The 17,663-nt window shown below is 41.6% G+C and overlaps 1 protein-coding gene across 1 annotated transcript; it reads right to left on the bottom strand.

Moving 5' to 3' along the window:
• Window positions 1–711: 711 nt before the first annotated feature.
• On the bottom strand, window positions 712–17,583 carry SUDS3 (SIN3A corepressor complex component SDS3). The gene is made up of 12 exons (XM_023937868.2): window positions 17,352–17,583; window positions 15,835–15,904; window positions 14,862–14,917; window positions 14,470–14,541; window positions 13,130–13,149; window positions 12,431–12,587; window positions 10,472–10,567; window positions 8,738–8,799; window positions 7,825–7,846; window positions 7,103–7,208; window positions 3,095–3,179; window positions 712–1,466 (listed from the first exon to the last, which is right to left on the bottom strand). The coding sequence occupies exons 1-12, from the start codon at window positions 17,509–17,511 to the stop codon at window positions 1,368–1,370; spliced, it is 1,005 nt and encodes a 334-aa protein (XP_023793636.2). The 5' UTR covers window positions 17,512–17,583; the 3' UTR covers window positions 712–1,367.
• Window positions 17,584–17,663: the final 80 nt, after the last annotated feature.

Genomic DNA, 17,663 nt, shown 5'->3' with positions numbered 1-17,663 from the left:
CTGGCCTCCATTTACCCAGACACCAAAGAAAGGCTGGATGTTAACAAGAAGGCAGCTCAAAAGCAAAACCAGAAGATGCCTCCAAGTGACAGATATTGAGAAAGACAGAATTTACAACTTTTTGACTAGTAATCAAAAGGAGCACAAGATGTTCTGCACAGAAGGCGGAGATGTGACAGCAATGCCAGGGCACCATGTGGCTCCTGCCAAGGCAGTCACACATGGTATTGGTGCTTCCAGCCATCAGCAAATGACTGGGAATAACAAAGGAATGCCAGAGGCAGATCTTTAAACACCTGGGGAGCACCTTAATGCAATTATTTGGGCATTTTCACTTGTGCTGCAGGAGGGCGAGTGTAGAAAGCCAGTGTTACTTCCAGCAATTAAACCAGCCTTCAAGGGGAGCTCTGCAGAACATTTCAGGGAATTAAAGTTCCAGCTAACAGCATGTCAAGGCCACTTCCTACTCTGTGCTAGGCTCCTTGGGAGGATACTACAGATCTCCTAGCAGCAGGACCCCACCGTAACCTGTGATTCTGAGCATCACTGGAAAAAGTGAAATTGATCTTTTGCCTTTCTACATCTGTGAGTGATTACAGCCACACACAGAGTTCATACAGCCTTGCTATCTGCAAAATCCAGGTAATTATTCCTTTCATTTAGTCATTCACCTATCCCAGGTAATCATATCAGCAAACAGACATACTCTGCTTGTTCATTGAAGGGTTTTTTAATGTGAAGAGAAACTGAAGCTTCTGACTAACCACGCGTGACTCTGAGCTACATTAAAATCACTGTATTTTCAGCAGTTTGAGCTGTTCACACCATCCTAAAAAAAGTCCCCAGTCTTTCAACAGTCCATCCAATAAAGTTGATGTTGTGCACCAGGTATTTTGGAGGCATCTCTCAGCTGTGGCTGAAACCTGGCAGGATTCATCTTTTGTCCAAAATCCTAAGCCTTGCAGTAAAACAAGGCAAAAAAGCACAAATAACCTCAGGCCTCGACAAGCAAAGCTTCTTCCACTGCTCTGACTCCCAACAGAAACATGATGATGATGGTTTTGACACACGAGTCCCGTCTGTGCACCACAAAACAACGATGAAAAGGAGGATGAGGCAAAGTCTTCTCAAACAGTCACCCAAAATACAAAGAGAGCGTACAGAAGCTTGATGCAAAATCCAGAAACAGTCCAGGGCAGTGCTTGGGCATCACTAAAGGTTTAAGGACTACTGGGGATTATGTGGCCAGCCACAAAGTGTCTCGTCAGAGGTCAGGACTGTTCCCTGCTGCTGGAGGGAGTGAGCAGCCTGTGAGCCCCTGGCAGAGCTGGGTGATCCGATAAAAACCAGGGCAGGGCGGAGCAGAGTCAGGTGGCCGATCGCCGGCGGATCACGAACACGCCCCGCTGCAGCTGCCCCAGGTAGATCCTCATCTTGGTGCTGTCGCTGGTTTTCCTCACCCAGATCTGCAGGAGAGGAAGGGCAAAAAGAATGGGGCAGGGAGGTGAATTAGGGGAGAAAAGGGGAAAACTCACAGCAAGCAAAACACAGACAAGTTAACTTTCTTAGTGTCGGAGCTGAACACCTCAGGGGGCACAGACCAATGAGGTTAATCCTCTCTCCCTCCCCACGAGGCATTTGCAACCTGAGTAGAAAATGAAATAAGGTGTCTAACTTCACCTCCTTAACTTCCTGCTCATAACAGTCCTCAAGAAAAATTACTCCTTCAAGCACCATGAGGAGAGCAGGTTCCTCCTGTGCCAATTCACAACAGAACCGTGGCACTGAGCTTTGCCTAATCAAGACTAAGTCTCTCTACATCCACAGATCATAAAATTATCTGTCCTGGGATTTGCCTAGACAAGTAACTATTAGTCAAATGAAAAGCTTATTCTGATTCTGTTCCATGAAGCATTTCCCACAATGTACCACAGAAATTGTGTCTGGAGATAAAAGGGCCTCTCTAAATTTTAAAGACCTGCATGGAAGGATTCACTCCACGTGCTCCAGAGGACAAATTGCTGCCACCGAGGCAGCCACTCCAGACAGTTTTTGAAATCACCTTCAAGGTGTTTAGATCCAAAAACCTGTACTTTAAAAATCAAATCTGAGCAATTTCCTCTGCGTTATATCCTTCTAAGGCATTTCAACATATTTAAATAAATACATGAAGAATTATCCACTCCTTAGTACTGCAGTATTTTAGGAGTGAAGTCCAATATTTCCTACTGCAAAGGATTATGAAGTTATGTTGGCTTGTGATTTACCCTAAACTTCTTGAGTTTTTTTTCATTTATGAGCTACAGGCTTGGCAAGTAAATTGATTTAACTTTATTATGGTAATTATAAATTAACTTTATTAACAGGACCCCACAATATAAAATAAATTTAGTATCTGCCTGGATTTCTACTTCAACTACTTCTCCAGAGAAATTAAAATCAACATTCATTGATAATCGTCTCCCAACTGCAACATTTCCAAGAATTTGGCCTGTTTTGCTTGCCAAAAGAATTCAAAAATCCATAAACACTGAGCAACTGTAGGAACCAAATATGTACAATTTTATATTCTACCACAGTATGATGGAATGATACATTAGTTTTGCTAAATTAAAGCAATAACTTTCAACAAATTTTAATGCATCAATGAGCTCACTACCACTGCCTTTAGTTGAAGAACTGAGTGCCACAACTGCCACTGCCAGGGAACAGCTGTGACACAAACACATCCCACATGCAACTCATCCTGGGGAAAATAAAGTGTTTTCCCTTAGCTGCCACAACAAATTAAAGTTCCTTTATTGGCTGATTGAGGAGAAGTGCACTCAAGTCTATTATTTCTTTCCCTGAAGTGTCTGGAATCTGCAAGCAAAGAACAAAGTGCTCCCTTTGCCCAACTGCTGCAGGAGCTTGCAAAACACAGGGTTATCCTTCAGAAACAGAGCAAGTCTCTTCCCATATCAAAAAGAGATTTCTCAAGTCAGTTTTATCTTGGCTTCAGCTTCTTTACACACCAGACAGGTATCCATCTTTAGCCCTTGCTAATAAACCCACGTTCTTCCCCCCTCTGCTGAAAAATAAAAGCAGCCACAACCTCGTTGGCGCCCACAGAACTGATCACACAGCTGATCTTCGTGTTCTCTTTAGACTCCAGGTAAATAGCTTGGCTCTTGTGGTACCTGCAAAAAGAAAAAAAAAAAAAAAGGAAATGCATGAATCCATTATTGATAAAGCTGGAGAGAGTAAATTTGAAGTCTGCCTTTCCTTCCACATTACTTTCTCCATCTTTGCAAGGTAGTGGGCAATCTGATCTCACACACACACACACTCTGCTTTAAATGATATTTTGAAATCCAGGACGTTTTAATTCACATTCTGAATTCACCTGCAGTGAAGGTGACTGAAAACAGATTTCACAACTCCAAGGGGGAGAGGCAGAGCCCCAGCCACAGCCCAGGGGAACAGTGATTGGTAACACACCCAGGCTTCAAGGGTTAATTCAAGCAGCCTTTCCCATTTCAGACACAGGATGGATTTCAGAAGGTAACTCCTTATTTTGCCTGACAAAATATGATAGAGCAAATCACAGATATTCAAGTTATTTCCCAATGCAGAATTACTAGAGCACCACCACCAGCAAAAGTGAATTTCCCTCAATCAGTGCAGTCTGTGAATTGTTTAATGAGACCTCAAATTTCTAATGCTGTCCTATTTTGTCAAAATACCCAAATGGTAACTAATGGGTAACTAACTCTGTAATGAGCTGTAAATATCTGCCATAAGGAGGCCATGACTAAACATATCCATTTCATCCCATTTCAGATCATATTTTAAGCTCAATATTGTTCTTAATGTGTTGTGTATAAAACAAAGGCTTTGAAATTCATAACTCTGAATTGTTTGATTCTGTGGACTTGCCTCTTTCACAGCCCACATTTCTCCCAGTGCTGCAGTGTGCCAGCCCCAAAACCCCACCTTCTGTTCATTCTGCCTCATTCTGTTCCATAGGCAGAACTAATTACACTGGAACAGGTGATTTGTAAGTAAATCATCTTAATCAAGCAAGCACCAAAATACTTTACAGTTATAAAAGCATGACTGTATTTCCACCTTTCCCCTAATCATGATTTTATCTGAGCAATCCAAGCTGCAGAATCCCTGCACAGATATTCCCTCAGCAGCTACCCAGTGCAACCCCCTGCAGCCTGACTGCCATTTGCAAAATCCATGGATTTATTTAAACTTTACAGTTATTTCTACAGTAACCATACTGTACATGTGGAAGTCTTCCAATGGTTTATTCCACAATCTCTTCCTACTGGCTTATGCATTCAGAATTTTCACAGTGTTTGCCAGTAACTGGAATGAGTGTCAGCTTTGAGCCTTCCAAACATACTCATTACCCATAGAGGGGGTGAGTGAATAAAAAAATCCCCCCCAAAATCCCCAAATCCTGCAACCTTTAGAACAGTGACTGGGCACAGGTGTCTTTCTCCTTCATTGTGACACAGACAAGGTCAGTGGGTTCCAGGGCACTGCCACAGCAACAATGATTTGAGCTAAAAAAAATCTCAGTTTAGCAAGTCAAGTTGTCATTAAATGTTACAAAGGAACTCTGGAAGCTACTACAAACCCCAGGCCTGGATGAGACAAACATCTCAGTCCAGAAGTGCCCTACCATGCCATGCTGTGAGTACTTAGGCAAGAGTTTTGACCTTGATACAGTCAGCAGGAGTGCAGGAGATACCAGTGCAAAACAGCAGCTCTCAAGTGTTGGCTGTGCCCACAGACAAGGAAATATTTTTTTCCCCACTCTCAATTTTTGATTCCCAGTGAATGCCAAAGCTGATGACACACGTGTTCAGGGGCTTCATTCAGCCCTTAGATTTCACATCATGAATGACTCTCCATCAGTAAATTAATGCTAATTGTGCCCAGAAAAGGCAAAGAACCAAGTCAGCAGTGTTTCACTGAAGAGTTGTCTCAGCTGTCTCACGCTCCACGCTCTCAGAGACAGGGCAGCTGAAGGCACAGCACCCTGGTGCATTAGTTACCTGGTCATGTCTCACCCTTTTGTCGAGTTTATATATCCAGAGAGGGATAGGATTGAGGAAATTACCTCTGAAGAAAAATGCAATGGGGTTTTAAGTTGGCTTTCACGAAAGCAAAGAGCCAAACAACTCTTGCTGTTGCAGTAGGCAAAACACACCAAGTGAGGCAAGCAGAAATAATTCCATTTCCTGCTACAAAATGTTTTACTGAAAGGCCAAGATCCAACTGCAACTTCATCAGAAGATTGAAAGAAATCCCTCTGTATTATTGTATGCAGCAAAGCTAAGAGCAAAAAGATGGTTGTTTTACAGTGAACTGTGGTTTAGGATTTGATGGGGGAAGCACAGAGCTCTGAGGATAAAAAACTGAGTCTAATTCCACTTTCATCTGAGACACTCCACTCTGAAATGTCTCTTCAAGACTTCAGGGCTTCATTACTGGCCTTAAACATTTCCTGTTTTCAGGTAATTGTCATGCAGGGCTGCATCAGGAAACAGAGAAGTCATTCCTGGGCTGTCAGGTTTAGGATTTCTGTACATGCCAGCACTCTTTATGCACCTTAGGAACAATCACCCTCCCATTACCAAGAGTTACTTCATTATTTTAGAACACCAGCTACTTTGCACAAGTACCATGACTATCAATCAAAAAAAATGTAAGCAGGATTATTACAACCAAAAAAAAATATAAAATACTGATCTTAAAACAACATAAGAACAAGGCAGCCAGGAAAGACAACAGCTGGAATTCCTGACAGCAAGATGAAAATATCTGTTAAGTTCTTTATGCCACAGCTTCACCCTTCAGAGAGAGCTGGTGCTTTGCTGAGATTCTGGGCTCACTGAAGCTCTTCCAGGTTTAAATTTAATGGGAGGTTTTGAGCTTTACTGACAGATTACTTCAGATACCTTTTTTTTTATTATTTTCTTTCTTTTTTCACTCATGAACACTTTCCAAAGTACTCCATATGCTTCAAAATTCTGGAGTTTATTCATCCAAATATATCCTGGGGATAGTCACTTTACACATACAAAAAAAAAACAACTATGAAAGCCAAAAAGAAAAAACAAAACTTCATGAATCTGTGAAATAAGTAGCCTGTTCAGTTCTTACCTGCTTTACATTTCATGGATGTTTAAACTGAGGGAGCAGCTTTTATGAGAGAATTGTACACTGAACTCTCAATTAAACTTCAGTCAGAAGGGAAAACTGACCAACTGGCCAAGGGGATTGCTGTGTAAAAAAAACAGCTTCACACCTACTTTTGTGATAAAATTACAGCCTCATCACTTGTTGTTTTGAGCCACCAGAACACTCTAGTAGGCTACAAATAAGCAGATGACTTTTTGAAAGCAAAGTGTTTTATGCTCAAGGAGTTCAAGATTTCCCCCTTGATTATCCAGGATTGCAAGTCTCATGGATTAAGATCTACTCTGCAGAATTTAATATTTTCCTTGTGTTTTGTGAGGCTTGTACAGCTGTATGGCCATAAAACTCAACAGAGATAAATCCAATCAGCAATTCTGAAGTTGCCTCTCCCATGTGGGTTTGATCTTTAAAGGTTATTTGGATTTATTAGAAGCATTTTTCATCCTGAGCAGCTGGTGGACAACATTTCTTCTGCCACCTTGTGGAATGCTGGGCTTGTGTTCCACAAAACTGAACCTCAGGAATAGGAGTGTTGCTGACAGCAAATCATGGAGTGTCTGTATCCAGGGCAGCTTCAGACACATCCCCCTGTGGCTGCTGCTGCCTCTCCTACCTCATATTAGGTTTGACTTCCTAAGTGCCACGGTGGGCCATGGAAAATATTTGAGTCTCCCTTTATTAGAGCCACCAGTTCTCTCTGAAAGCCTACAGGCTGTGAACATTCCATCATCACCCCTGCTTCACTGGATCCATCATGAGCTTCTGGAGGGAGCAGCAAACCTCTTCCCAAAAGCATTTTGTCCACCAATTCTTTGATCAAAGCCATTTCTCTCTGCACCCCTCTACCTCCTCACTACCCAGCACACAGACTGATGGAAAAGAGAAATTCCCCAGGCCTCACCATCTCTTGTCATAGTAGAGTTTGCCATCTTCTATCCGAGCTTCAAATCGCTGTGCCGGAGACTCTGCTGGTGTAGCTGGGAGGTGCTCGGGAGAGGAGGGGGAGGCTGGGGACAGGAGAGACACTCTGGTTAAAGACCAGCACGTGCCCATCTCACAGCAGCACATCTGACTGCAAAAATGCAGCTCATAAGGTCAGAATTAACAAGCAAAGAAAACTGCAAACTCAAATATCCATCAGGAAAATATATATTGCGATGAGTAACTCGATCTCTGCCTCGAGTTAAAATATTCACTGAAATACAGCATTTATCTGAAAAAACATTCACAGGTAAGTGATGGACAATATGTCCTTGATTTTGTTTTAGTTATAATCCACAGTTAATTATTTAAATATGGTTAAAATTACTGAGGAAAGGTAGGCCCACTCTGTCTTGAAAGGAAGTGCATAGGCACATCGAGAGAGCTGGAGGCATAAAACCGTAAGTGGTCAATCCCTCTGTGGAGCTGGCAAGCAGACACATAAATAAAATAGAAAACCTCATTTCCCAGTTGGATTGTCCCATGCCCAAGTGTTTCAGCCATCAAAGACGCTCATGCCCCCCTTCCCATCCCTGACAAACATCAACACCACACAAAGAACAGCAATTCCACAGCCAAACTGTACAGCCAAGCATCCACAGTACCATCCTCTGTTCAGAACAGCACGCATCTGAAACTCACCTGGTCTCTTGGGTGATTTAAGCTACATGGGAAAAGAGCAAAGCAGTGTTAGAGATCTGACAGGAGCCACAGAAGCTGCAGTGAATAACTTCAGGTATCTTACTCTCCACACTCTGAATATTTCTATTTTAAATGCTCTGTTAAGTGGCATTAACCAGAGCAGTGTGCTCTAAACAGCCAAAGGTGTGGATCAGTATAATGATCCAAAAGGCCAAAAAACTGAACTTGAGAGCACTCAGATGACCCACTCCAATGAGTTAAACCCATCTCACATGCTATTTTTTAATGTGATACAACATTTCTCAGGGTACACAAAGTACAGGAGATAAATCATTAGAGAAACTTCAACAGCTGGCACAAAACCAGTGTTCCACTACCATCCTTAAGATGCCTTAATGAGCAGCTTATATTCTAAGAAGTTAGATAAGCCTTCAAGTGTTCAGCAAGAAAACAGTATGCTAATCAAAACTAGAAAAACTATGAACATGTACACTGCCTTCCCCCCCACCATCCAGCTTGCTGAAATCTTGTAACAGCAGGGAGAAAAAAAAAATAATAAAAAATCCCACCCCACACTAAGGCCTAAACCAAAGGCAGCCTGTGATCTCCCAGCAAAACACACTGACATCTGTTCAGCCATGAGGAAGAAACTCCTTAACATAGCTCATCCCTTGGTTCACACAAAAGGTAACATTTTTAGATGACAGTCATTCAAATGAGGTTAATTAAACCTCAATAAAAAAGAGGAGATACCATCTTGCTAAATCTTTTATTGTGCTACTTCAGAAAGCCTACGGGGATGAAACAGTCCCACATCTCAAAAATTAACATGAAAGAGAGCTCTGTTCTCCTCAGGAGAAAGCATTTGCCTTCTCTTTAAAATGAAGAAATACAGTCAAGCAACAATCCCTACCTTATTCAGTGTTCTTAGGTCCTCCATTATTTGCTCATCAGTCAACAAATAATTAAGCTGAGGTATCCAGAATTAAGGTTTCCATAAGCTCTTGACAAGCAAGGCTAACAATCAAAGGTCAATAACATTTCACTTGAGTAAATGTAAGCCAAAAGGTTTCCAGGATTTTAATAAATGTCTTACTTGAGCTTTTTTTTGTGGTCACAGGAATTAATACAAGTCTGTCCCCAGCATCTTAGCAGCAGAGTGCAAAATCATTTTAACTTATTCAGACACAACCATCAATGAAAAACCTTTAGTGCACTGACAATTACTTCATGGTAGCATGAAGCAGCAGCATTTTCAGTGATTTTCATCTTGTATTTGTGTGGAGAAGAATCTGTGAGCTGAAACAACAGACTCACTTCAGGTTTTTTACCATGAAGCTAAATCCCACCTACACCTAGTTAAATAAAACCTGCGTGGCTGGGGATAATTAAGAGCCTACAATGCACCTGAAAACAGCCCCAAATCCTTTGAAAACAGAAATTAGTGTATTACAGTCTTATTAGAGCTGTGCTGTACTTTGTTTCTGCATAACAAGTGTTTAGCCAAGAGTATTCAAAGTATTAAACTAAAGTTAACAATTGCTGGGCTGCATTTCAAGGATTTTGGTTCTAATGGACTTTAATCCTCTCCCAGCAAGCAAAGGCAGAGGTTTTCATGGTGTGGTTGCTGTATCATGCTCAATTAGCAGGTCATGTTCACTATGAAACTAATTTATTTTGGATGAGATAGGGGCACTAATAAATGACTTTTTTTTTTTTTCCTGAAAGAGTGGACAGAATCTCCAATCAGAAAGAGGTTAATTGAAACTGGAGATGCTCATGACCATCCTGCATGAACTCCAGAAGTTCAAGGTTTGATACTGCCTTCAGAAAATGAGAATCACTCAGGTAAGTTTTTTAAATCTAAAGACATACAAGTTTAGAATCTAATAAGAAGCCCTTGCAAATCAAATATCCTTGCCTTCCTCTCCAGGTGAATTTAATGCACAAATAGAAGAAGTGCCTATCATCACAAAGGAGCCAAAAACATATTTCCAGAAGCCAAGGAACATTTTAATTCCTAGACATGCAGCAAGGCAGATCCTAAGGATTACACAGACATGTTTTTCTGTCTCTTGTGAGACATGAAAATAAGATGAATCTTCATCTTTTCTTATTCAAAGAACAAATCTACCATCCTTGCTTTTGCTATGCATCTCTGGATTAGAGATCAGAAGCTTTTATCAGAAATGGAAAAACTATTTTGATATGACAAATATGATCTTTCTGGTAAATGCTTTGTCACGTCCTGAAATGAGAAAAGCTCTGGCTCATGTAAAAAGCCATTTACTATCTATGGAATCAATTATCTTGGTGTGTATATATATATATAATGTTCTTTTAAAGTTTTTCTTTAGTGAAATAAATTGCCTGTAGAATTCAAACTATTCTCACTGACCAAGAAAAACTTATCCCATGTAAGGATTAAGTTAGGACACCAAGGGATCTCCAAACACTGGTTTCTATATATGCATTGTATAACTGCTGTATTGCTTTAGCACACATTATACACAACAATTGTGCTTCAGCATTTCCCAGGTTAAAATATGATGCTGGCATTTAATTTCCTTTTCCTTGCTGTACAAAACAACAAAGGTGTGGGTAGCACAGGGGCTGCAAACCCAACAGTGACTCTGTGAAAGGATATCAGGGGCAGGTTTCCTCCTCTTGTCTGGGATAGGAACTGGATCATTTGGTCGCCGTCTCAGTTTCCTTGTCATAATAGGCTTCACTTCCATTGAATCTGCAGAATAATGAAGTTGGAGAGCTGATAAGACCAGAGAGAAAGGAGCAAGCAGCAGCAGCTTTCTACACAAGGCACAAGGAAAATAATCCTTCCTCTTTCATACAGCAAATTGGATTTTTTTTTTTATTTTGTGTGTGTGTGTGCTAGCTTCCAGCATGGAAGTGCTGACAGTGAATCCAAGTTCTCTCTCCCATCAGGTCACTGTTCAGTGCCAGTGCTGCAATGCCATGGTTACAGCTGCTCCAGGTACAGATAAGCTGCACAATGATGCTACAAGGATTCAAGGCAAATTCCTTTCATGCTCATGCTATCTGCTTGGGAGCAGATTTAAAAGGCCAAGCTCACGGAGTTCTTTCCCAACCCAACTCGGATCATTAATAGCATGTAAAACATCAGCTACAAATCAATTGCTCTCTCATCTTCAAGGCAGAAAAACAGCTTTGTCAAAAGATTAGAGGAAATTTCTGCATTGAAGACTGATACAAGTCTGCTGGAGTGATTTCAAACAAACAGTATTTAAATTCAGATTATCTAAAAATGATTAATGAAATGAACCTAATTAATAACACACGGAGCAGCAGTTGACAGGAAGTAAACTGCAGCATATGCACTGGGGAAAAAGAAGAAAGTCTGTTAAAAACTGAAACACCAGTCTCATCACCAAGTAATTATCTGAACTTAGTTTGTCCAAATGCATAGAGGTAACCCTTACTGAACAACTCCACTGGAACTCTCACAACCCATTCCTTAATTCATGAAGGTATGTTGAACTGGCAGCCAAGAGACCACATCATAAATGCCAAACACATCATCCCACCTTCCCTTCTCTGTGTTGAGATTTGCTCATCTCTAAGAACCCCCTGGGAAGCACTTCAATCTAGGAAGCCCCTTTGGCTCCCACAAAACATGAAAATCTTGAGCAATTCTGCATGTGCAAAATATACCAAATTCCTTCTCAGCACAGGAGTGAACAAGGATGACCATGAGAGCAGATTTCATAAATAAATAAGTTACCAGAGAAACAGCTTAACTCAAGATGCTTCCCAGCCCACATCAGGCCTAGGAGTTGTACTAAGAACACCAAACACAGGGTTTATTTCTCACTTCTGAGTATTAATTAAATTATTAGTTTATATAAAGCTTGCAGATACTATGCAAAAAATACATCAAGGGTGTAACTTATGGACAGCCTCAGCAACAAAACCACACTATCAGTCCATGAAGTGAGGGAGCTGCTCTCAGAAAGAGCATCAAATCAGACTTTTGGTTCAGTACCACAGCAACAGAATTCTGCAGGAATAATTAACCCCTGACTTAGCTCCCCTGTGTCCATTACCACAGAGCACTGCAAGGCACCAGGGGTACCAACTGTCAAAAAAATCTGTCCATTTAATATAAATTTCCTAGAGCCTGGGCACAAGCATAACCCACAAATATATATTTTTTTCTGGCTTTAAGCCAGAAAACCTTTTATTGTTTGGCTTTCTTCAACTACTTGACCACCCACTCCTGCAGAAATAAAAGGACACAGCTTTAAATCCTGGCATTGCTGGTTAGGTCAATATTGTGACATTTCTCAGTGGTTTCACTGCTAGATCAAGGAACCAAAGCAGCCTCTTCCCCTGCATATAAGCAAGCCCATAATCCTCTCTGCTGCTCCACTGGCACTGCTTGATTCACCTGTTTACAATTCACTGAATTTTAAGCTGCTTTTTCCATTAAAAGGCCATCAGTTTGTGCTCTGCCCTGCTGGCATTTCCCACCAGCTGTCTGTGTAAACCAGCACTGCCACCTTTACAGCTCCTTCCCTAAGCAAGAGCACAGTGGATAACACAAATGACAGGTGCTTATCTTCTTTACCTCCTGTTAATTCCATGGTTAGCTTTTCATTCTCAATCATCTTCTTCTTCTCTTCCAACTCTGCTATCAGATTTTCCTTAAGCTCAATTTTCTTATCTTCAAACTCCTTTGCTGCTGCTTTCTTTTCCTTCACATAATTTTTCTCCACCTGATCTGTCTAATGCAAACCCAAGGAACAAGGTTAATTAATGACTCCAGTTAATGATATCACAACAGCTTTTCAAATGCTTTATTGATCAGCTTTTCAGTTCACAACTGGTCCAAGTTCTAAAGATTATCAATATTCACAATCTACAGAAAAACATCTAAATATGACTTAGTGCTATTATATTGGCAAAATAATTATTTCTAAAAAGACATTATAATGTTGCATAACAAATCAAGTACTTAGCAGAGAGCTCTGCTGACTTATAAACAGCACTTATCACCTTAAACACCCTTTTTTGACCAGCCCAGTGCACAGACAGATAGAAGAGGCCAATAGCAAACAGTTAATTCTATTTTAATAACAAAGTGCAGAAGTTATTTGAGGTAACCAGAGTAAGCTCTACTACACCTCAAGTGTAATAAGCCAGCTAGAGGAGGAAAATTTCTTTTAAGCCTTCTGGGAAAACAAGCCCAAATACAGGTTGATGAAACAAGGTTTAATGCCTCTTCCAACTAATTAATGCATATTTTTGATAAATTAAGAGTACTTACTTCCAGCTGCAGGAACAGTTCTGAAACACAAGAAAGACTTAATTTACTACCTTCAAAGCTGCACAAAATTGCTTCCTTAACATTTTAAGCCATTGAATACTGCAGCCAAGACAGGCAGTGAAGCAAATAATGCATGTACTTATCCAACCTTTGCTCTGACTTCACAGCTTTATGCTGAAAATAAAGTGACTATGAAAAAGTTCCACAAAAACACACTGTTACTAGAGGCTTTTTACAGGCTGTCACCTCACTGAAAAGCTTCCACTATTCCACACTACTCAGTTCAGTTTGAAGAAGGCTGTAGTAGCAACACTGTACCACTCTTATTTAACAAAAATTTAAAAAACAGTCATAGATATACACCAAATATAAGAATGCTGCAATAAAAATCAAACTTTCTATTTGCAAAGCATGAAAGCAGCATTATGTGGATAATCAAATGCAGGTAAATCTAAATTGTTGTTTTAATAAACCACAGCATGGCAAGAACAAACATAAAAGACCCTTATTCCTGTAGTACAAGGCAGTTGGATTTTAATCATAAAATTCCAAGTGATCACCACCTGCCCTCCTGTGGAAGAACTCTGCTGCTGCAGCACTGTTCGTGGCCAGCCAGAAATACCAGTTTGCACTTAGGCTTAATTTTATCAAAACAGTCCAGGATTGCCAGAATGCAGCTCTAGTGCATGTGAAAGGTCTTTTTGGAGGTCTTTTCCAACCTAAACCATTAGTGAAATTCATCTCAGAAGACAGATTCCTGTTAAAAAGAAGTTGTTCAAACCACTTCAGTTCCTCAAGCAAATCCTTTACCTTCCCAAGCATTTCCGAAATACAGAATTGCTTTCTTTTGCTAAAGGAGGAGGAGACTGGATGTATTTCCTACATCCACATAATACCTTCTATTAAAAACCCTGCTTTAATATCCAGGGTAAGAAACTACTTGAAAGGGAACGAGAGAGAGGGAAGGAAGCAGCTGGATCTGATTACCAGGCCCTTCTTCTGCAGCTACACAAAAAAAACACCCAGCAAGAAGAGCATTGGGCACTTTAAAAAAAACCAAAAACCAAAGTGGAACACTGTGTTTTAGGCAGAAAAAAATGAAATCATCTTTTTACTTGTGCTGCTTCATACAAATGAAGACTAAAATTGTCTATTAATCAAGGTAGATCCTGTCATTGTTTGGTGGACTCTGAAAAAAACCTTACAATGTACCCAAAGATCCCTTTCCTCCAACAAGTTCCTTTTCTTTAAAGGACAGAATTACTTCTTTTCTACTTTGGGTGTTATACAAAACACACACTTCAGTTATTTGCAGTGTCTTAGAGAGAAATTCCACTCACCTGCATTTCGTATCCTTTCTTTGTACTGCTGGTCCAACTTTTTCATCCTTTTCTGATATTCCTGAAGAGTACCTAGTGGAAATAAATTGTAAATTCCCATTGGGGTTTTTTTTCCTCAAGTATTAAATATCCTCAAGGAGTCATACACCACTCAAAGCACATTCCCTGCTTTTGTAAAAAGTGGATTACTCCTTTTAAGAAGTGTTTTAGCAGAGAGACTTAACTACAAATGGAGTTAAGATGGAGGAAGCAGCTGACATTTTTAACTCTGCAGCACAGCTGAGAGCCAGCACACAGTGAAAGATGCTGTTCCCATCTTTCAAAATCTCCATCCTTCTCTGACATTTCAAAAGTGCTGAAAATAAGAACTAAAGCCACTCTTCAAAGCTTACCTTCCTGCAACTGCTGTAACTGCCTCTTCAGAGATGCCAGTTTGTCCTGATACATCCTGCAAACACAGAAGGAAACTTTAAACACCAAGCACACTTAGTTTATTCCACCATCTCTTGAAGCTACATGTTCACACAGAACCAAAAACTTTTCAGAACTTCAACAAATGAACTACAAACTAAAATACTTTTATTCCAATAAAAGGTTCTTATTCTGCCTTAAAAACTCTGGCATTTCTTTGGTCCTACAATGGGTTTAAAATCTGGGATAAAATAGGATTTTTTTTTTTTAATTTTAAAATCTAAAAATGACATTTAGATCTACAAACATCAGAAACTTTACAGCAGAATCATTCTTCCACTATGTCAAGTTTTATTAGCTGTGTATTCGCTCCCCACATTATTTTAAAAACCCACCAAAGTCTATTCCTGGTGATGCTACAAACCTGCTTTTCTTCTACCATACATCTGTGGTTTAAGACTGGCCAAGTCTTCTTGACCTCTATTAAAACCAATCTCTGCCAGTAGACAAGAACTCAGAATACTGCAAATGCTCCTAAACACCATGGGGAAACTATTTCAAGTCTCCCAAAAGTCCATTTCTAGTTCAGGACTAGAATTCAAATGTTTAAGGCATTTCAACAGGCATCTTACTTTTCCTTAGCTTATCTAAAGCAGAGCCTTTATTTTATTTGAAGGATCTGTCTGCAGCAGGATCCATTTGCAGCTGCTCACAGAACTCAATTATTTCTTTGCACAAAACAGCAGCAGCCCTTAGTTCCTTAAATTTATATAGAACAGAGAAAGTAACTGGGGAGAGCAGAAATACAAGTGTATGGACACAGGAGCTAGTCCATTGGGGTAAGCACTTAAAACTCCCAATCTGGTCCAAAACTTTGCCAAGTTTTAGGCAATAAACGCCCCTAAACCCACAAATAAATAGAACATCACCTTGTATTTGGAATGGGTTACTTACTGTTCTTTCATTTCTACAAAGTCCTCCTCCTCATGCTTTGCCAGGTCTGTTTCACTGGCATCCTCAGTGTCTAAATGAGGTAAAAAACAACTTGTTAAAATTAAAGAAGTATTTATAAAAACACTTCAAACTAAGTAGTAAATTATTTAAAAACAAACAGGCAAACAAAAAAGAAATCCCCAAACCTCAGGCAATTTAGCATCAAAGACAACCTGAGAGATGAATTCAGGAGGAAAATGAAACATCTTCCTGCAACTCTGAGTTTTGCAGCACAGTTTTACACGAACAACTTCAGAGAGCCTGGGAATTTGTTCCCATGTAAGACAAGGGGCTCTACATTAATATTCACACACAGGTGAGACACAAACAGCCAAAAGACTCTGAAAGATATTTCCAAACTTGTTACTGGTGTTCCATCCACTCGGTGCCGCTGGGGTTGACCACAAAGGTCTCAGTAAAGAGAGCAGTGACTGGCTGGGATCTGAACTTCTCAGCTATATTTCACTTAGTGCTTCAATGTTCAAATACCAGCACTGCCATAAAGACAGCTGCATTTTATAAACAGTATAAGATGTAAATAAATTACTGTGGCATGGCTAGTTTTCTGCTAAGACTTTTCAGGGTTCTATTTGTAACACATGGGTAGCCAAGAAGCCATCAGGTGTCCAAAGAAGGGTCAGTGCCTCCAGACTTTACAGGGTACAGCTGAGAAACCTAAACCACAGCTAATTCCCTACACATGGAAAAGGGGCCCAGCCTCTTAAATCAAACCCTTCTCAGATTTTTTCTTAAACTACAGTTTAAACTTAAGATAAATTTTAACATACTAAAGATAAACCAAAAAGTTTTTTAACTGCAAGAAATGTACTTAAGCGTCTGGGCCACCACAAAGGACTTCCTACTCTGTTGGGAGAGCCCTCAGTGACCCTGTCACCCTCTGCATCTTTAACATCATCCCATGTAAAACCAGGCCAGAGGGGATGCAGGGCTCTGCTGCCAGCCACAGACACTCTCCCAGAGTCCTACATTTCTCTCATCAATAATTGTGTGTTCTCTACACTTCTGGCTACTTTGGGTTTTACTGAATCTCCTCCCCTGATTCCTGGTTCTTGTACTGTCACATCCTCCTGCACTGCTACACTTCTGTCCACACCTTCTCCTCCCTCAGCTGCGTTCTTCCCCCTTCACACCACGGAAATAGAACCAATACCCCGGATTTCTCCACCGTTTGCACTCGGCTGTCCCGCTCAGCCCCCCTGCTCAGCGGTCTCCCGTGTCCCACCGCCTCCCGCTCACCTGCAAAGCCACAGCTCCACCTGTCCAGCGGGAACCGCTGCAACCTGACAGCTCCTCGTTTCCTTCGCCTCTTCTCGCCGCTCCGAACCCTCAAAGCTCCCAACCCTTCCCCAAACCCCGTGCGGAGCGGTCCCCTCCACCCCACAGCCCCGGGAGAGCCCTCGCTCCATGTCCCTGTCCCACCCCGCCCCCGGGCACCAACCCGCCCCCTTCGCACACACCCTCGTCGGAGTCGCGGGCCCGGGCGCTCCGCTCGCCGTCCTCCTCCTCGGCGCTCTCCAGCTCCTCCTCCTCGTAGTAGTCGGGCGCGGGGGCCATGGCGGGGGCGGGCGGCCCCGGCGGGGCTGCGGGCGGCGCGGACACGAGCCCGGCCGCGCTCATGGCCGCGGGCGGGACGGGACGGAGCGGCCGCCGCTCGGCAACCGCGGCGGGAACCGCGGCCGCGCTTCCGCTTCCGGGCGGCGCTGGGCCGCCGCGCCCCCGTCCGGCCAACGCGGGCCCTGCGCTCCGAGGGTTGAGGGTTCGAGCCCCGG

This window comes from Cyanistes caeruleus, chromosome 18 (assembly GCF_971803275.1).
Source record: "Cyanistes caeruleus chromosome 18, bCyaCae1.hap1.1, whole genome shotgun sequence".
Classification (NCBI taxonomy): Eukaryota; Metazoa; Chordata; class Aves; order Passeriformes; family Paridae; genus Cyanistes; species Cyanistes caeruleus.
Note: the sequence above shows the minus strand (reverse complement) of the source record. Positions and strands in the feature narration are given on the sequence as shown.

Bases quoted from the DNA above. Each gene is read 5' to 3' on its own strand.
- SUDS3 (XM_023937868.2), bottom strand. From the start codon at position 17,511: ATGAGCGCGGCCGGGCTCGTGTCCGCGCCGCCCGCAGCCCCGCCGGGG. The intron at 12,588-13,129 runs GTAAGTACTCTT...GGTTTGCATTAG, and splicing joins AACTGTTCCTGCAGCTGGAA to ACAGATCAGGTGGAGAAAAA. The intron at 1,467-3,094 runs GTTGTGGCTGCT...CCTCTCCTGCAG, and splicing joins GTTCTGTGGGCGCCAACGAG to ATCTGGGTGAGGAAAACCAG.